We start from the raw sequence: 18,178 nt of genomic DNA, 5'->3' as shown, positions 1-18,178 counted from the left end.
TGATCAGCCTGACCTCTCCAAGCAGCTCATATGCTCTGCTTCAACACATCTAATTAAACTGCACAGAGTGCTGCACTAAGGCAGCTGTGCTCTTTCTGGCAGCCAGGGTGGCTCATTTATGGGTTGGTCAGATATTTTTGTGTGCACTGATGTACAGGCCTAATTGAGGCAATTGTTATTGCTGCATAAACAAGGAAAACAAAATAATGCCTTTTGTAGTTGTAGGCTTACAGAATGGACTGTCATGCACAAAAAAATATGAATGGAAAATGTAAGCAACTGGTTATGAATTATTTACAGCTGCAATGTGATTAAAATAGCTGTGGTTGGTTATAAGCTGTGTGATGTTCTCTTCTTTGTCAAACATCTCTGCCAACTTGAATGTTCCAATAAATCAATGTTAACCTTAAATCACTTTAAAGTAACTGGGTTTTGGCAAAGCCTACTACCACCTTGTGTCTTGCAGCAGCTTGCTCTGCCCTTCCCAGAGTTGACTCCTCTTTCCTATAGCACCTGAGCCAGCAAAGGTGGTAGATCCTGCAAGGAAACAGAATTCCACATCTTTTCCTGCCAAGAAGAAAAACCTACATAATTTCAAGGCAGTAGTTAGACTTCCTTCATGTAGAATTTTTATTCCATCTGACATGCCAGTATGTTTTGAAATTTCTACTAGCCACATGGGCACTCCAAAGAACAGACTAATACTGTCCCTGCCCAGCTCTGTGGGGTCCCGCGTGCACCCACAGACGCACGGGTGGGTTCAGTATTATAGTCGGTAGCAAAGAGTCGAGAACGGCATTTGCGTGCATTCCGGCAGGAGCATTTATTGCTGCTACTCTCTCAAAGGTTGCGGAAACAAATACGAACATGATCCCAAAACTCACAGTTTTATCCGGGGACGGGGAAAAGGCAGGACCAGGCAACGGGGGCCAATGGGGAAGCTCTGAGGAGTGATGAGGGGTAGAGGCTGACAGCCAACCGGGGAATCCAAACTGGGATAGATTAACATAACAGAACAAGCATCCGTGGTACTAGGGGCTTGCTGAGAACTCTCTGTCCCTTGTAATGTATGATCACCGGCCACCACAACAGACCATCAGCAGGTGTTCACTGAACATAACCAAAATGTTTTCAGTGTGTGGTATGGGGTGCAGGGCATGCTAGAATGCAGGACAACAGAGGAAAACACCACCATGCACATACATGGGAAGGAGAGAACAACCAAGTACTGCTGCTCAGCACAGCCCTCCCAGCTCTCTGTTAGGAATTCATTGTTGACACTGGACAAGTACTGGTAACCGCGGGCTATTTCAATAGGGACCAAGAGATCCTGATGGCAGTGATTTGTTTAAGACTATTTGGGCAGTTTCTCAATAGCCAGAGGCTTACTTCCTAGAAAACAAGAGGAAGTGTTTGCTAGTCTTCATTAGCCCAGTGGCTAGAAAACTTGATGTTTAGATGGGCCAAGCTGCCTTCAGTTCTGTAAATGACTGTAAAAGAGTATTAACATCTGTTTCCCTGACGAGCTGTCAAGGGCGTCAGGTTCTTGTGACAGTCATACTCCTACCACAACCTCCATCTGCTGAGGCCTTAAGGTAAAGAAAAAACTAACCTTAAACAATAACTAACTAAGCGTCATGGACTCTACTGCAGCGAGCAAAGGTCCCTCACCCAGAGCCGGGGGGCGTGCGGGGGAGCCGCTTTTGGAAGGGTCCCCGGCCGCAGCTCGGCCCGGCGGGTCCCGCCTCAGTCACGCCTCGGGGGAGAAGGATCAGAGCGGGAAAGAGGCGAAAGGAACGAGCGGCCAAAGGCGGGTGAGAGCAGGTGAGGGGCGGTGCGGCGGAGGCGGCCAGGGAGCCGGGCAGCACCGGCGGGGCGGGGCGGGGCCGGAGCGCGGCCATTCCCCGGGGATGTGCGCGGATCCATCGGTAAGTCCAGAGCAGATTCAGCGGGGCAGCTCGCCCGCGTGGTCGGGTGCGTGGATGGTGGCGCGGGAGGACAGCGGTGCCGGGCTCTGGGACCGAGACGTGGCGGGGGAAACGCGGAAGCCGCGGCCGCGGGGGAGGTCCCCTCAGCCCGCCCACGGGTGGTGTTTTACCCGCACCGGCGGCCGGCCCGGGAAGTGCTGCCGGGGCCGGAACGGCCTTTGTGAAACCCGGCGGTGGCTGGAACGTCGTGGGCGGTGGAAAAGGACGATTTGTGGGTTTATGTTTTCAAATGTTCCCTGGGCCACGAGACCCCCTCCCCCCCGCCCCCCCCCCCCCGCCCCACTGCGTGTGTGAATCTCCTCGACTTTGAGTCCAGAAACAAAAGCCTTTGTTTTAATTGTTCACGGTGGTGACTGAGGTGTCAGCTTTTTACTGCTTTACAGATTCATGGCAAGGAAGTAGACTTAAGTCCATATAAGTCACTGGGAAATTCCTGAAACTTCAAGAAAGTACGGAGGGGTGCAGAGCACACACGGTCACTCACAGGGTTGGATCACAGCAATAGTTACTGGACTTAGTCATGAAGAGTATTCACAAAGATGGAAAAGTCCAAGTTCTTGTCAGAAATACAGCTACTGAAGAAAAATGTACTTCTAGTATCAACATTACTATTATTTTAATACTTACAAAGCTATACTTTTAGGGTATTCACATCTCATCAATGACCATAGTTTTGAGAAGCCTCTTATTTAAAACCATATTTGTCTCCATATCATCACCAAGAGGTAACAGAATTGTCATTATTCCTCTTTTCATTAATGGTGGTTTCCAGCAGAGAGGGCACTCAGTGGTTTACCTAAGATCAGAGTGGAATTTAGTTCACTTAGCTCTTCTGTGTGACTCCAAAGCTGGTCTGAAGCCATTGTTTCTGACTGAATTTTTACAGTTAGTGCGTGGGCACTTACTGTTCACAGGAGGAAGAGGTAGGACTGACAGGTGAGGATCACATTCTTTTGTTAATTGCCACTACCCTGGATGACCTGAATTTCAAAGGCAATAACCAGAGCTGATACATGTTTTTAATGAAAACTAGTCTGAAATTGGGTTCTCTACATAAATACTCAAAGGTACTCTCTAATCAGACATTACTGTCTTGTGCCAACATGAGTACTTTCACAGCTGTAATGGTGGATTGGGAAATCCAGTAATGTTATTGTCTTTGAGTTAGTAAAAGGTCTTGTATAGCAGTGAGAACCTAGTTCAGTAAGTACCAGACTGATTATGAAGGAGTTGACAAAGCCAGGAGTGGAAGGTAGAAGTGATAACAATTCTGTTCAGTGTTAACTTTTAAATCAGTTCAACTACTCTCAGCACTGATTCTCCAGTGTCTTAAATAGTTTTGGGGTTTCTAGGGTCAGAATTTCAGCATTCTTAACTCCTTGCATATTTTTTTTAGGCGTCTATATATTTTGGCTTCATTTTTATTAATAAAACTTTTAAAGATACACATTTGTAGTTGAACCCTCAGTTGCTGTAGGTTAATTCTCACTTTCAGGTCTGAAATACCATCTCAAGAGTCATGTTTTATAGTCTTACAGGAACTCTCTAGTGGTTAAAGTGGATTCACAGCTTATTCCTGTCAATATATCCCCAAGCAGTAGGCAGGTTTTATTGCTCTGTGGCAAATCTGATTGTCTTCCTGAGGTTGTACAAGAGTTGGTTTTGTCAAAAATTCACTAACCCTAGAGCATTAGACCTGAAAACCTCAGTGGATGCCTTGGGAACTTATGGAATTCTTGAGTAGCTGATAATGTAGGTGTCTTAGAAAGCCAGAAGAATAAAAAAAAAGCCAGACACCTAATCTAGGATTTTAGGAACTCAAGTGCAGTTTCTTGCTGTAACAGGTACTTTCAGTAGAAATTTCAGTGAGTACACTAGACCTTATCTACCCAATAGAGTTTTGGCCCTTTAAAAAACAGCAATACTGCCAATATGGATCCATTTCTTTTAGAAGTATTTACAGGAGCATAGGGAGTTACACAGCTACCAAAAAAAAAATCACCCCCTTCTGCATCACGTGAACACCAGTATAAATTTTTAATAAGGTCCACACCTTAGTCTTACTGTGAAATTCATGTGAATTTCACACAGAGCAAAGCATCTGTAGTGACTAAGTGCTGCCTTGCCGTGAGCTAAAGATATACCTGTATGAAAAGACAGTCGTAAAAGAGTAAGACTTAACCTGTAAGGTTTTGGTCTACAGTTTTGAGACCAATGTGGCACATGAGAACAGGGCATAAAGCAGAACTTTTCTGATGGATGGAGAAAAGTATGTAAAATATTTTCACAGATGATCACTCTCCAGCAGTCTTCAGTTCTATTTTGAAACTATTTCTTCTGAAATTTAAACCTAAAATTTCCTAGTGTATGGTTTGGTTGTGTCTGTAGGTACAAGATCTGATTGGCATCCTAAACAACTTTACCCAAAGTGAAGCAGATTTTCTGCTTTTATATACTGCTCCCACACTATAGTATGTTAACCAGTATGACTGCATGGTTTACTGTTAAATTATCTTGCATCCATCCTTGTGTCAGGGTCTTGGCACTTCCTGAGTTTTAATGCATCCTGCTGATTGTTTTTCAGTTGTGGAGAGCTGTTGAGGGCTGGCTTAACATACTCACAACCAAGAAATTTCCTTTCTAAGATCCAAGGCTTTTCAAGGCTTGCAAGTTTCCAGTGTTGCCCATGCTGGATTAGATTTTGTAGGTAGGAGTGCATGGAGAAATAGTGCCACAGCAATTGACTTTTCATACTAACATCTGCCTTCCACTCTTAATTCAAGAGTTCTTACATCTCTTTTGTAAATACATCTCAGAATATATGGTTGCAAATAACCACATCATTTTCTGAAATTGAAGTTTTGATTCCTGCAGGTTTTTGGCTGTTAGTCTCATAAACTGACAGCACAAGTTTCTTATCCAGATCTATTTGGCATATTAGAATGTCTCAGCATATTTCATATTGGCTTGCAAAGATGTGAAATTGCATGTTACAGAGAAAGTAGCAAACCTTAGGAGAAAAGAAGTATTTGTTCTTCAGAGTGTAACTTAATCTTCAGGCCCTGGTTCCCTGAAGCATCTTCATTTTCTGCTAGCTTCTGAGTTTTAAAAGATGATTAGGAGGAGTTTTTAACATTTAGCTTGTAGGGTTCTGTCAGTGTAATGACAAAAGTACTAGTGAACCTGTGCAGTAACACTTGCTAAGAGATTTAAATGGGACTTTTGTGCAGACTGGGGATGATCCACTCTTCCATAGCATTGTGTAGTGTGACCACCATCTAGGTTGGCATTTTTTATATTCCTTGGTCACCCAGAACCTCAGACCTGCAGAACATCCTGATACATTCATGTGGAGAGGAAAGAAAAAGGGATGTTATTGGGGAGATTCATTGTCTGAGTTGTTTAACTTCTAGGTGCTGTAGAAATTTTTCAGGTAAGATAATGCAGTTTTATTGACTGCATTTCTGTTTGCCAAGAATCAATTTATTACTTCCTACTGGAAGCTAGCCCAGATGAAGGCCTACTGCACACTGGCTGAGAAGGAACAGGACAGAGACACACACCATAAGCATGCATGTGCCAAAGGTCTGGGGAACATTCTTGTCAAATATGTCATTTACCAAGTGCATTTAACAAAGAATTTTCTGAAAGAAGAATGAGGACTAATTATTTGGAGATCACAGCAGAAGAGAAGGATGTTGTCAGAAGGGAGGAAGTGGTTAGGAGAAGCCAGGGTGAATGGTAGGGCACTTCACATGACATGTGAGGAGATGACCACAGCATAATGGTAAGGTGCAGTTCCAGAGCAGCATAAACACAGGCTAAATTATCTACACATCTGTTTTGCTGATGATCTTAAGAAATTATCTAGTATGGGAGAGATCAGTGATTGCTAAGTGATTTGCCAAAGGCTACCAGTAATATAACTGGAACTAAGGAATTTTTAGTGTCAGCTCCATCCCCCAGCAGCAAAGCTAGGAGCAAAAGCTTGCATGCAGATATGTGGGTGATGCTTCACAGAACTGGAAGCTGACAGAATTTACAAGAGACAATGGAAGGGAAGTGATGGGAAAAGAAAACAATTTATAGACATGAAAAACACATACAAGAGAATGCATACATGGGACTTTATGATGAAAGGCACTTCTTCCAGGGTACAGACCATTTAAAAGTAGGGGTTTTCTCTCAGCATTACCACTAGCAGAGAGTTCTTAAAGCCGGTTTTTATTGTGATATGGGATGGTCAAACATGGAAAGTATATTGTGTTGATCTGTCCTGTGGTAAAAATGATGCTGCTGTGCTTTAACCTTGCTTTAACAAAGGTATGATAGCCAGCTATTTCCTGTTAACTATATCTAATCCTTCCAGTTTTTCATATCTCCAAGTGCTTTATAAGAAGAGGAAAGAATCTGAGTACATGAAGGAACTGGTGTTGAAAAAAAGCAAGAAAGCAAATAAATCCAGTGTCATATAATTCCCTTCCACATTTCATCACCATGTGATATTTGTAAGCTTACTACAAGAGCTTCCCTTTTGAGTGTAAGACATACCTGAGTTGCCTCTATATCAACTATTTCCATTTAGCAAGATTGAGCAGTGCTCAGTTGAATAGCGTACAGTGTGAAAATGAGGACAGGCTAGCTTGTGTGAGGCTGTCCTCAAAACTTAGGTGATCATTTAGGCTTCCTGTTTTCAAATACATGAACATTATTCTTGGAGGTTTTAAACATAACGGGTTTTTTTTAAAGAAATAAACTTATAAAAACAGTGCTTCAAAGTAACTCATTTTGTGGATCATTTGCCAGTGTTTAAAGAAATATCTGCTGTTTTGTGTTACTACTTTAAATTCACATTAGCTGGGGAACTCAAGACTTGACTGTGAAAAATAACATGACAAGAGGGTCAAATAATGTTTTAAGGGAAGGGATTTCTTATAAAAATTGTTTAAAATAGCTTTTATTTGATCTTTGGTGACTTAATCCTTTAAAATCTCTAACTTGAAGTTGATGAAACTCCTTCTAAATGAAGAAAATATCTTCAATACTTTATGAACCAAATTTAAGGAGGAAAAAGAATGAAATTACTCAAAAGAGTTAAAAAATGCAAAAGAGGTTTTTGAAGTTTGAAACCTCAAAAGTGCTATTTTAAAATGGTGATGCAAATCATTAAAAAAAAATCATTTGCAAAATAGTAGCTCAGTCAAATGCCAGGTGAGTCAGAGAGCATTATGGCAGAGTATGAGATCCAGATACTTTTTTCCCAAGATATCTGTTAATTGTCTGATTCACCTCTCTGATCATAGGAGATTACTTGTTATTTCTCATACAGTATTTCCAGTGTGGTGGGTTTGTGTTAGTTATTTCTCATTCCTACAATCTTCAGTTTTCTTAAAAGTAGTTACATTAGAATACTGGAGATACTGACAAAGATATGAGGTGCACAGAACTGAATCTGATGTTTCCTGTTCCTTTTTAAGCTCTGTTTCTCTGAGGAAGGATGAGGAAGGGTGGGGCAGAGGTTTTGGAGCTGTGTCAAGAGTCAGGGAGAATATGTATGTGGTGAGGGGTGACTGCTCTTCAGCAGCATTGCATATGCAGTTGAAACTATTAGCTCCTCATCCAGTGGTGAGGAATTCCACCTTAACATGCTGTCATGTTAAAATGTCCAGTACTCTTCCTCCCTTCTTCCCCCAACGGCTTTATTTTTAATAAATAGTGGTCACTGTCTATCAAATGCTACAAAAGAGAATAGGTTATGTAAACCAAAAAGACTTAGAATTTGGGAAGTTTTGAAATTTGTGAGGTATATTTTAGCTGTATAGGTTATTTTGCCTGTGTATTTTTCACTGAATGAACAGGATCTGCTATTTAAAGCTTTTTGCATTCCCATTAGCCCTGGGAGATTGAGAAACAGTTCCTTCCTCTTACTGCTTCTTCATCAGTATCAGATATTTGTTTGCCGGTCTTATGAAAACAAACATGATTTTCGCTACAAATGTAACCTGCTCTCAAATAGCTGGCAGGTGGCATCTTGAGAAATTTCCTGGCATTTACTTACTTAAGTTTGCTACTAGGTCACTGTACACTGTAACAGTGTGTAGAGAGATGTAAGATTATTGGGCAAAAGTGTGGTTAATTGACACACCCTGTATGATTCATGCTAAAGATGAAAGCTTGAAAGAGTCTGATAAATTTAACAGAAGAAATCATGTTAAAAATCTTCCTGATAATCCAGCACATTTTTAATTAAAGCAAACCTTTATTTGAAAAGGCCCCTCATTGTATAAAATCTGTTTGTACAATTACTGATTTGTCACAGCAAAGACAGTTAAGGAGAATTGTTGTTTTCTCAAAATGGCCAAGCCTTAAGGATGCCATCCAAAATCCAGAAGTTTGGGGTATTTTTAATAGTTGAACTGCCGAAATTTGTGATCACAGGGGGGAAAAAAAACAAACCTACCTCTTTTCAGCTGGTCATATTTTAAAATTCTTTTATTTTCAGTACTTTGTTCTTTAATTCAGTCCTGACTTTTGTAGATGGGTCCATGTTAATTTGGGGGTTTGGGAGCTCTAGGTGTATTGAAATCTTTATAGTCATGTATGGACTCCACTAGCAGCATGTTCTGCAGTCCCTGAACAGTTTTGAAGACCTTTCAAGCTTTAGACTTGTTCTCAGGCTCAGTGTAAATTAACTGAAGCTTTTTTTTCGTGTGTGTACAGATCAATGTTCATATGTATGACTGTTACATTAAAAGTAGTTAATTTGTGTGAAGTAGCTGCTTCAAAATGTCAGTTCCCATTTCTGGAGGAAAGGCTGACCCTGACTAAAATGGCGTAGTAACCTCTACGCAGAGGGCAGTCCCTCTGGGAACCATCTCCCAAGCAGTAGGATTAGAGGAAGCAAAGATAGAAGATGCCACATTCTGTGAAAATAAGAGGATGCCATGTATTTTAGAAAATCTTCACAGCTTCTTTCTTGCTTCTCTAAGAAGTCCCAGACATAGCTGCATATGCATGCGACCTTTGGTAGTCTGATAATTACTGGGACCACAAGGTTTAGGACTGAGAAAAAAAGGAAAGCCTTTTCCTCAGACTGGTCCCTTATGGTGTCTGGGGGAGCACTGCAGAAGGGCCTTGGAAGAACAGTAGGGTACTGCCAGGGGATGCTGAGAGGAAATACTAAATAGAGGGTTTTAATTCTTTTTCTCTTTCATGTGCAGATCATGGTTTCTAAAGAAGAACATGATTTTCATGTACATGGTAACAGTCTTCCAAGACATCGTGACAGTCAATAGCTATCCACATCTAATGGTGATAGGACAAAAATGTCTCATCTTAATTTGATGAGATGAAGAGGCCAGATAAACATTAGAGAAAAGCTTTCTAGCTGTAGGGTAGTGACACAGACTTCTAGGCTTTTTAGGAAGTTTGGAGAATCTTCTTTTTCAGAACAGAATGGGTTGATGTAGAGATATGAGTACTACCCAATTTTTAGAGGACCTGGTGAGGACATTGTGCTCATGTGTCAAGAATTCTGCAATTGTAATAGAAGAATCAAGGAAGATATGTAAGAGAAGATAGTTGCATAAAATAGTCAAGTTGATAGTTTGGAAAATTACTGTTTAGAGCAACATCTTGGAGGAATCTGAGCGGGATAGAGTGGGATTTGTCAATAGCAGAGAAAGATACCACATGAATAGAAGCTTGAATTGATTGAAGCCAAAATCAGGAATAGTTTGATAACCGCACAAGAGAGTCTGTTGTAAAGAGATTTCATTTAGGAAGATCCAGCAAGTTTTAGAAGCAGCTATTGTGTGGGAATTTAGGATGAGGATTTAGTCAAAAATTTTCCTAGGGTCTATGCAGGTAGTAAGATACCAGATGGAAGGAAAGTAATCTGCAGTAAGAAGTACTGATGGTTTTGGGCTCATGCAGTTTCTAGTGTCAAACAAATACACAATATGCTGTTCTATGGAATAAGTAATACAAGAAATGTAGCAACCATTAGTTAAAACTTGCAAATTGTAAAAAACTTTGTTATGAAAACCAGCACTTTAAAGCTTCTACTAAAGCATGTTTTGTGCAAGAGGTATTTTCTGACTGCATTGGGTGATTTGATGAAGTGACCATCACATACAGCTTTATGTGAGTATTACCTATAGCTATGAACTTTGGCTTTCTTTAGGAAAAAAAATTCCTGGGTAGAATGCCAGAGCTTAGCTAGGTGGATAGAGGAGAAGCATTGGCATGAAATTTATTCGTCCTCTATCCATTTTTAAAAATTCTCAAACCTCTTTCTAATTCACTGGAAGAAGTTTTTTGTTCATGATAGCTACTTAGTGCCTTTCACTGGCAATTCCTCACTTGATGTCTAAGGCTGTATTCAGATGCATTTTGCTAGATTGTTGACTTCTGAGTTTAATAAGGTTTGTTAACCATCAGCATGGACTGCAATGTCTGAGATGAGGATTCCTTTCAAAATGCTATTCTCCTCAGAATTAGCAGCTTGTCTGCTTCTTTCACCATACTACAGCATGAGAAACTGGTGGGTGGACTGCTATTACAAAAATATTGTGCATTTTAAACAGAGTTACCAAATTATACCCTGAAATTAACCCTTGAAAGGGTTATGTCAAATATAACCCCTGAAATCAAATTATATCAAATTCACTTCTGAAAGGGTTGATGAAATTCCAATAAATTCAATCTTTGAAGCAGAAGTTCCTGACTTTACATAACTTATCAACAGTCTGGGTTGTGTTCATTATGAAAATTACTTTTTTTTCCTAGGCTTATGCCAAACTGTAACTGTGACTTTTTGTTGAAAAGCGTTTACAGAATTGTTGTGTAACTTGCTGTATTTTCAAATGTTTCTAGAGAGATGACACTCCTTGGGTTATTAAGTGTTTCAGGTGCAATGGCAGATCCCATCCGCTGGGCCCGATACCGCTGGCAGCGACTGATATCAACAGAAGGCAGAGAACGCAGCAGCAACAATTCAAGTAGCAAGTGCTATCAATCATCAAGAACTACTGGCAAACATAGGATAGTGATTCCCTGTTTGGGTCATTTTAAAGAAGAGTATGAAAAAGTATCAAAACTGTACATGAACAACAAAATACGGACTACTAGGTATACTTTATTGAATTTTTTACCACGGAATTTATTTGAACAATTTCACAGGTAAGGAACTCGTTTTTGATTGTGGTAATTCTTCTGAAGCTGAATCCTTCTATTGAAATGTTTGTGTGTGTTACTGTATATTAAAAAATTATTCCTTCTCCTGACCTATCTCTTCTGAAAAGATACACGTGATCTGTCCAAAGTTTCTTGAGTATCATCATCGTTGGGCTAATCCTTTTCTCCTTAGCTTGTGTACTTTCCACTTACTCTGTTCTTTGGACTAATGAATTATTCCTTGCTCTTGGAGCACTGCCACACACCAGTCTGCAGTGGGATTTTCAGCTTATTTCCTGCATATGTCTTTTTCCCCTTCTCTCATGTCTTTCATCTTCCTTCTGCTTGGAGAACTGCTGATTTGTCAAGCTATGCAGGGAGGTTACAGGATGGCTTCCTTTTTAAAACATGTCATGTTCCCTAAGAGATTATGAAATTAATTTTAAAGGACCTGGAAATTTGAAAGTGCAAATTCAGCAGTGCCTTACTCTGGAAGACATGTGCCTGGAGGACAGTTTTGAAAATAGAGGAAAATTCTTGGTTTCTGCATTACCTGATCATGTCTGTTAAGCAACTATGTTGCTAAGTAATCTGTTGACTGGAGAGTGAAAGCAGAGTTCTGGACAATTCTTAAATTGCAGGTGAAGAAAAGATAAATTGCCGATAACTTAAATGTCTGTATAGCATGGAGTGGGGAAATAAGGATCATTGTCCGCTAGCACAGCTAAATCCTGTGTTTTCTCTTTGTTTCAGAGTTGCCAATTTATATTTCCTATTTCTAGTTGTCCTAAATTGGGTTCCTGTGGTGGAAGCTTTCCAAAAAGAAATTACAATGCTACCTCTGATAGGGGTTCTGACAATTATTGCAGTGAAGGATGGTCTGGAAGATTACTCAAGGTACAAAATGGATAAACAGATAAACAACTTAGTAACCAAAGTATATAGCAGGTAAGGGACAACAGTCTTTGTGGTTTATTGTTATTATTTGATTATGACTATTATGTGAAAAAGTTGGTGATAATTCTTTTGGTTACTTTCTGGATACTTATGGAATCATAAAATAATGTAATTTGGAACAAGTCTCTGGAAGTCATCTAGTATTAACCCCCTTCTTGAAGCAGGGCTGCTTAGATCAGGGACTAGTTGAGACTCGATCACCAGTTTTGTTAAATGGTTATCAAATTAGTGTAAAATCTGCCAAAAAAATTTTGCTTTGAGGCAAGTGAGTTCATGCATGTGTTTGTACCGTATTAACCAAGGTACCTTGACTAGTTAAGCATTGCTGTACATAGCATTTGTTTTGAGAGGTGTGTTTTTAATTCCTCTAAAATGGCTTCGTGGAAATTGAAAGGCTGCTAGTTCATCGCTCGTTAATGGCATCATGTTGTACTCATAATGTGATACCATTTCCCCAAACAGAGCAAGATAATATTCTATTTGAGTGCATCACACAGTTTGATACAAATGTTGGCATCTGTGTTCCACAGTGCAGGACTGCAATATTACAGACTGTGAGTGCAAGTCAGGCATGGAGTCTGCTAGTGGCAAGTCTGCTAGGCAGTTATTATCATGGATAATAAAAAGATAGGAATGCAAACTGATCATATTCTAAATTAACCATCAGAAAACTTCCTTGAGTATGTATCAGAGCTGCACACTTGATTATTTTTCTTTTATACCTATCATAAAAGGATATTCCAAGCATGAAAAATACAAAGATTAAGGATGTATAGTGAATGTTTTTTCCTTATTGCATGCTCTGTTTCTATGTGGGGAAACAAGTATTTTGGAAAATGTCACTTTCGATGTGTTGTAGTAGCCATGACAAATAGCATTTGTAGGTTTTTCTCAGTTCAGTTTATGCATTTGTAAAAAATCACTTTTCTTCTATGTATTTCAGGAAGGAGAAGAAATACATAGATGAGTGCTGGAAAAATATCAATGTTGGGGACTTCGTCCGGCTTTCACGTAATGAAATCATTCCTGCTGACATGGTGCTGTTATATTCTAGTGACCTGGATGGGATCTGTTATATTGAAACTGCAGGCCTTGATGGAGAAACCAATTTAAAGCAGAGACAGGTGGTGAGAGGATATTCAGAGCAGGTGAGAATTGTGCTTTTCTAGGGGTGTAAGAAAGCTGACATGACAGATGGTGAGCTAGAAAAACCCAAACAACTCAGCCCTCTGGACTGCCTAATTACATGGTAGCTCAGCAATCCCCATCTGAACATCAAGGTACTAGGTAACACAGTTATAATTTGTTGCTTGAGTTGTTTTGGAGGAAATCTTTGCCTGTTCACATAATGCAGAGAAAGATCTATTTCAAGTAATGGAAACCAGTGAAATTAACAATTCAGGTAAACCTCAAGTAGTTACTTATGGTGGATAACATGTCATGGGTGAGAAATTGGAGTTTTTTAGAAGGGACTTCTGTTCTGTATAAAGACCTAAAGAGCAGGTATTATCTTTTTCACTGTTTCTTCATATTGCAAACACATTGTTACTCCCGTACAATATTTTAATATTATACCTAGCAGCCAAAATGCTGGAGGCTGACACAAAAAAGACAATATTAAAAGATGAAAGAATCCTGACATTTCTGTAGTCTTCAGTTCTGCTGCTGAAACACCATGCTGAAAGCAGCAGTGTTGTCCATAACAACAGACTGTTTAGTCTTCAGGGATAAAATTACCTGAGCCAGTTCTGAATTTACAGCAGCAGTAAGGAAGTGAGGAGAGGTTGTCTGTAAGTGCCGTTACTTAATGGGTATGGTAATACCAAAGGCATGATGTGCTTCCCTTTACAGTCACATGTTTACTTTTATTTTTACTTCTGTTTTTATTTTTATTTCTTGATTTAGTCTTAGAACAGCAAGGCAGGAAGGTCTATTTGATCCTTCTGTATATACATATTTTTACACAGAGCAAAATTCCAGTGGTTTCCATCTTTATTGTCTCCCTCCTTTAGGGACCTTTACACAAAATGCAAGTAATTCAAATTCTGCTAAAATTTAAATCTTCTCTTTTATGCCAGGAAATGTAGGAACACTTCTCAAGAAATAAGGTACAAAAGCTTCTACTTTCAATACTTGCTTTGCCAAAATTATGATTATAATGAAAAAATAAACTTACAGTCCAGGAAAATCTGAGTGTCCGTATCAAGATACCGACTTTTGGACATAGTTTTTATAACCTCTGTTTTATGCTGGCAGAACGTAGACAGCTGTGTCCACTGTAGATTACACCCAGAGTTTCAGTGCTTTCTGTTTCAAGGTATATTACAAGAGGCTCTACTAGCAATATATATCTAGAGGTTTCCAGACAGCAGAAGAAAAGAATCGACTGCTTTGGCTATTTCACTTTGAGGGTAGTTCTTATTTGGGTAATCATTGTGCAGTGCAAAATTCTTGAAAAGCATCAATCAAGTATTCTGTCTAACATTTTACAGAAATGTTGTACCTCCTGTGCAACTCAACATGAGAAAGTGGAGAGACAGGTCTTTCACAGTTAACTAAATCTGAGAAGAGACTGAACGTATCTGTATGTCGAAGGCTGCGTTCATACTGACTTCAGGTTAATACAGTGCAACACATCAATACAGCAAAACATAGCAAAAAAGTCTTTTAATCAAGCTATCAAAGTACATGTTAACAAATGATGTCTTCTGAGTTTCAAAAGCTCACAGTTGCTATTCTGCTCGTGTGAAGTCATCCAGTTGAGGGAGTACAGCCTTCTCAGAGACCTGTAATTATGTAGAAGATATATTCAGTAACACCTGTAAGTTAGAGAATTATGCTTGGGAGTGTGAAACCTTAAATTGGTCATTGGGGTTTTTTTTAAAGAGTAGAACAAATGACTTTCCAAAGAGTTAGTGGCAGGTACTCAGACTGGAAATGACTCAGTTATACCAGAGGCAAGTCTGTGTTATTCTAGAGACTAGAAGCATACTCATACGCCATTAATTGAAATTAAATCACAATAGCGGGTAGTTCCAAAGATAAGGCCTTTTGGCTTTTTTCTTACTTCTCCTTGTGTTTCATTCTTACTAATACGGGATACTCGTTTCACTTGACTTTTCACTGAAGAGCTCACCTGCTCTTTTTTTGCCACATGTACTTCTGGTCTTTTGTAACAGCCCTTTCTTTGGTACTTGTAAGTCTCAAACATCATTGCAAAGTTCTACCTGCTTTCTTTGTGTTAGCACAGAAACCATCCTGGTCATGGTATTGGAAAAAAAAAAGTCTGTTTGCAAGAAATTCTGCTTGAAGAGAAGATAGTGCCTCTTCTTATTTTTTTTCATGTAATGAAAAAATCTATGGAAATCTCTGCCTTTCAGATGTTCTTACTGCTTTTGGTTTTCCTTCTTCCTCCTCATCCTTCCACCCATTTTTGTCCTCTCCAGTGTTCTCAAAATATCAGCAATTCAACTGATACTTGCCAGTGTTTAATATTTACTAGTCCTATGATGTGTAAGTCTGATTTATGCTGGGTAGGAGACCATCAACACCACCAGCAACCTACAGTTTAGAAGCTGAATTTTAGATAGTAATATCTGAACCTCTGAAAGATGTTTTTAATTTCTATCACATTTTGTCTGAGTTCTCTGGGTTTTTTTTTCTTCCCATGGCTTTAGGTCTCTGAAATTGATCCAGAAGAATTTTCCAGTAGAATAGAGTGTGAAAATCCTAACAATGACCTCAGTCATTTCCGAGGCTTTGTGTAAGTAGGTTTGGTGGCTCTTTAAACTACTGTCATTTGCTTTGACATAATTTTCAGAGATCTCTTAATGTTTGCTTTAAGAAATAACAATATGGATAGAGGTCAGTTTGCACCATTACGTTCCTGAGTGCAGCCCAACAGACAGAGCTCTAGAAGGGTTTTCTGAGCAGCAGATTGGGCACTGATGCTTTTTATTTTGTATTAAATATTTTCAACATCTTAGGTCAGGCTGTTTTGCGATTGTGTATTTCATACTTGAAATACCTGTTTTAAATCTGCTCTTCATAACATATGGGATCTACAGTATTTGGTCTCGACCAAGGCCTGACTGGGCAAGCTGCATTGCTTAGAATTGGAAATCAAAAGGACTGGCTTCCTTTCCTACTCTGATTTGTTTTTGTGTAACCTTCAGTCAGTTGATCAAACTCCTTTTGACCAGTGTGTGTGCCTATCTGTGTCTTTTCTTCAGGCTGCGTTTATGTTAGGGGTTTCCTTCATGGTTAGGGTTGGAAGGGACCTTAAGGGACTAGATGATCTTTATGGTCCCTTCCAACCCCAGCCATTCTATGATTTTGTGATTCTTACAAGTTTATGATTTTATATAGATAATAGGAAAACAAAATACTGTTTAATGGGGTGACTTATTTTCAGGTTTTGAGAGTTAGAATGTCTTTATTCTTCCCTTTGCACACTGACACATTAGATATTTGAGAATAAAAATAAATATATATGAATCTTAGTCTCTGAGGAAGCACCTTGACAAAGAGTGGGCCTACCTGCACTGAAAGTATACCACAGAAGTGACAGTGCTCACAATATATTTAAAATGAGATTTTATATTTTTTTCAAATATTTTCTGATGCTGATAATACAAATAGGGATAGGATTTCGTAGTTGTCTTGGATATCTTTTCAGTAGTGTTGCCTCCTTCACATATGCCAGATGGCAAATGCTAGGCTGGTAAATGCAAAAAAATTGTAATGCAGTGTCTACATGCTCGGATTTTCAAGGGTGATCTGCTTTCATGTTACTCCATTCATTTGAAAAGTCCGATCAGAGATGTCAGGATGGCAGTCAGTGACTTGCAGCTTCTTTGGGAAATCTGTTCCTAATGTTTTTGCGAAGCCTGATTGGTAATTGCTGGAGTCCTACAAGCTGGTGTCCTTTTCTTTTGCAGTCAGCATTCAAACATGGATCGCGTGGGTCTCAGCAAGGAAAACTTACTGCTCCGAGGATGCACAGTAAGAAACACAGAAGCTGTGGTGGGCATAGTGGTATATGCAGGTTAGTGAACCACCCTGGTTTTCACAGATTGCCTTGCAAACAAGATAGTTATGTGCCCTAAGAAACAGTATTGTACAAAGGGGAATTGGGAGAGTAAAAGCTTGAATCTGGCAAAAGGCTGCCATAGCTAGAAATGTTAAGAATGCACATCTGAGTCAGGTTTGTTTCTGTTTTAACAGTAAAAAACTGATACCCCTGATTATTCCTGGAAGGACAGATCTGTTGTGTGGGAGCAGGTCCTTGTCCTCAGCTTGTTGCAATGGTAAACCGAGGTTTTGAAATGGATGTGGAAATGCATGAGTTGCTTAGGACTTTCTTCTTATTCAAAACTGAAGCTAGTGCTGTTCTTCTAGTTCCGTTCTACAGTTTGTAGAAAGGGCAGAGGTTTTTACACTAATCAATATGATGTATCCAGACAGATAGTTGTAACACAGGTGTAGGATTTTGTAGAAAATATTAGAAATAATATAGAAGAGTCAAGAATTATGTTGTTTCTATAGGAAAGAATATTAGTGACAGTTAATGTAAGTTTAAAAAAGTTAATGTATGCATGGCAGATTTTGATGTAACTTGTTCAGTTTTCTTTAGGACAGAATACATGTATTGTAGGAGAATCTAATTTCCTCATATTTATAATGGCTGTTCAAATATTAGTTAATAGAAATATTTTGTTTCCCAAAGCTTTAGAAATATAAAGGACTTGCAGTTCTGATACCTGTTATTTGAGAATTTAACCTCTTTTTTGGTTGCAGGTCATGAAACCAAAGCCATGCTGAATAACAGCGGCCCTCATTACAAGCGCAGTAAATTGGAAAGGAAAGTGAACACTGATATTCTTTGGTGTGTTCTGCTTCTACTTTTGATGTGTTTAACTGGTGCAATAGGTAGGTGAGAATCGCTCACATTCCTGCTATTTTCCTCTCTCAGCCTACAATGGGAAGTATTTTATTTTGGGGCTAATTCATTTTGTCAGTCTCTATCCACGTGTAATTCTCTGAAAGTTTGGAGT

At 39.3% G+C, this 18,178-nt stretch overlaps 1 protein-coding gene across 4 annotated transcripts in view; it reads left to right on the top strand.

Moving 5' to 3' along the window:
• Nucleotides 1-1,521: 1,521 nt before the first annotated feature.
• ATP10D (ATPase phospholipid transporting 10D (putative)) overlaps nucleotides 1,522-18,178 on the top strand; it is a 43,291-nt gene continuing 26,634 nt past the window's right edge. The window contains exons 1-7 of one of the 4 annotated variants that reach the window (XM_069014179.1): nucleotides 1,522-1,595; nucleotides 10,893-11,171; nucleotides 11,919-12,113; nucleotides 13,066-13,270; nucleotides 15,800-15,885; nucleotides 17,063-17,169; nucleotides 17,922-18,053. In XM_069014179.1, coding sequence (XP_068870280.1) covers nucleotides 10,906-11,171; nucleotides 11,919-12,113; nucleotides 13,066-13,270; nucleotides 15,800-15,885; nucleotides 17,063-17,169; nucleotides 17,922-18,053 — 991 coding nt within the window. In that variant the 5' untranslated portion in view covers nucleotides 1,522-1,595; nucleotides 10,893-10,905. Of the gene's footprint in view, nucleotides 1,596-1,736; nucleotides 1,825-1,910; nucleotides 1,929-10,869; nucleotides 11,172-11,918; nucleotides 12,114-13,065; nucleotides 13,271-15,799; nucleotides 15,886-17,062; nucleotides 17,170-17,921; nucleotides 18,054-18,178 lie in introns of those variants that run through there. The other 3 variants (XM_069014180.1, XM_069014178.1, XM_069014177.1) reach the window with 3 other exon arrangements.

Source organism: Aphelocoma coerulescens, chromosome 4 (genome assembly GCF_041296385.1).
Source record: "Aphelocoma coerulescens isolate FSJ_1873_10779 chromosome 4, UR_Acoe_1.0, whole genome shotgun sequence".
Lineage (NCBI taxonomy): Eukaryota > Metazoa > Chordata > Aves > Passeriformes > Corvidae > Aphelocoma > Aphelocoma coerulescens.
Note: the sequence above shows the minus strand (reverse complement) of the source record. Positions and strands in the feature narration are given on the sequence as shown.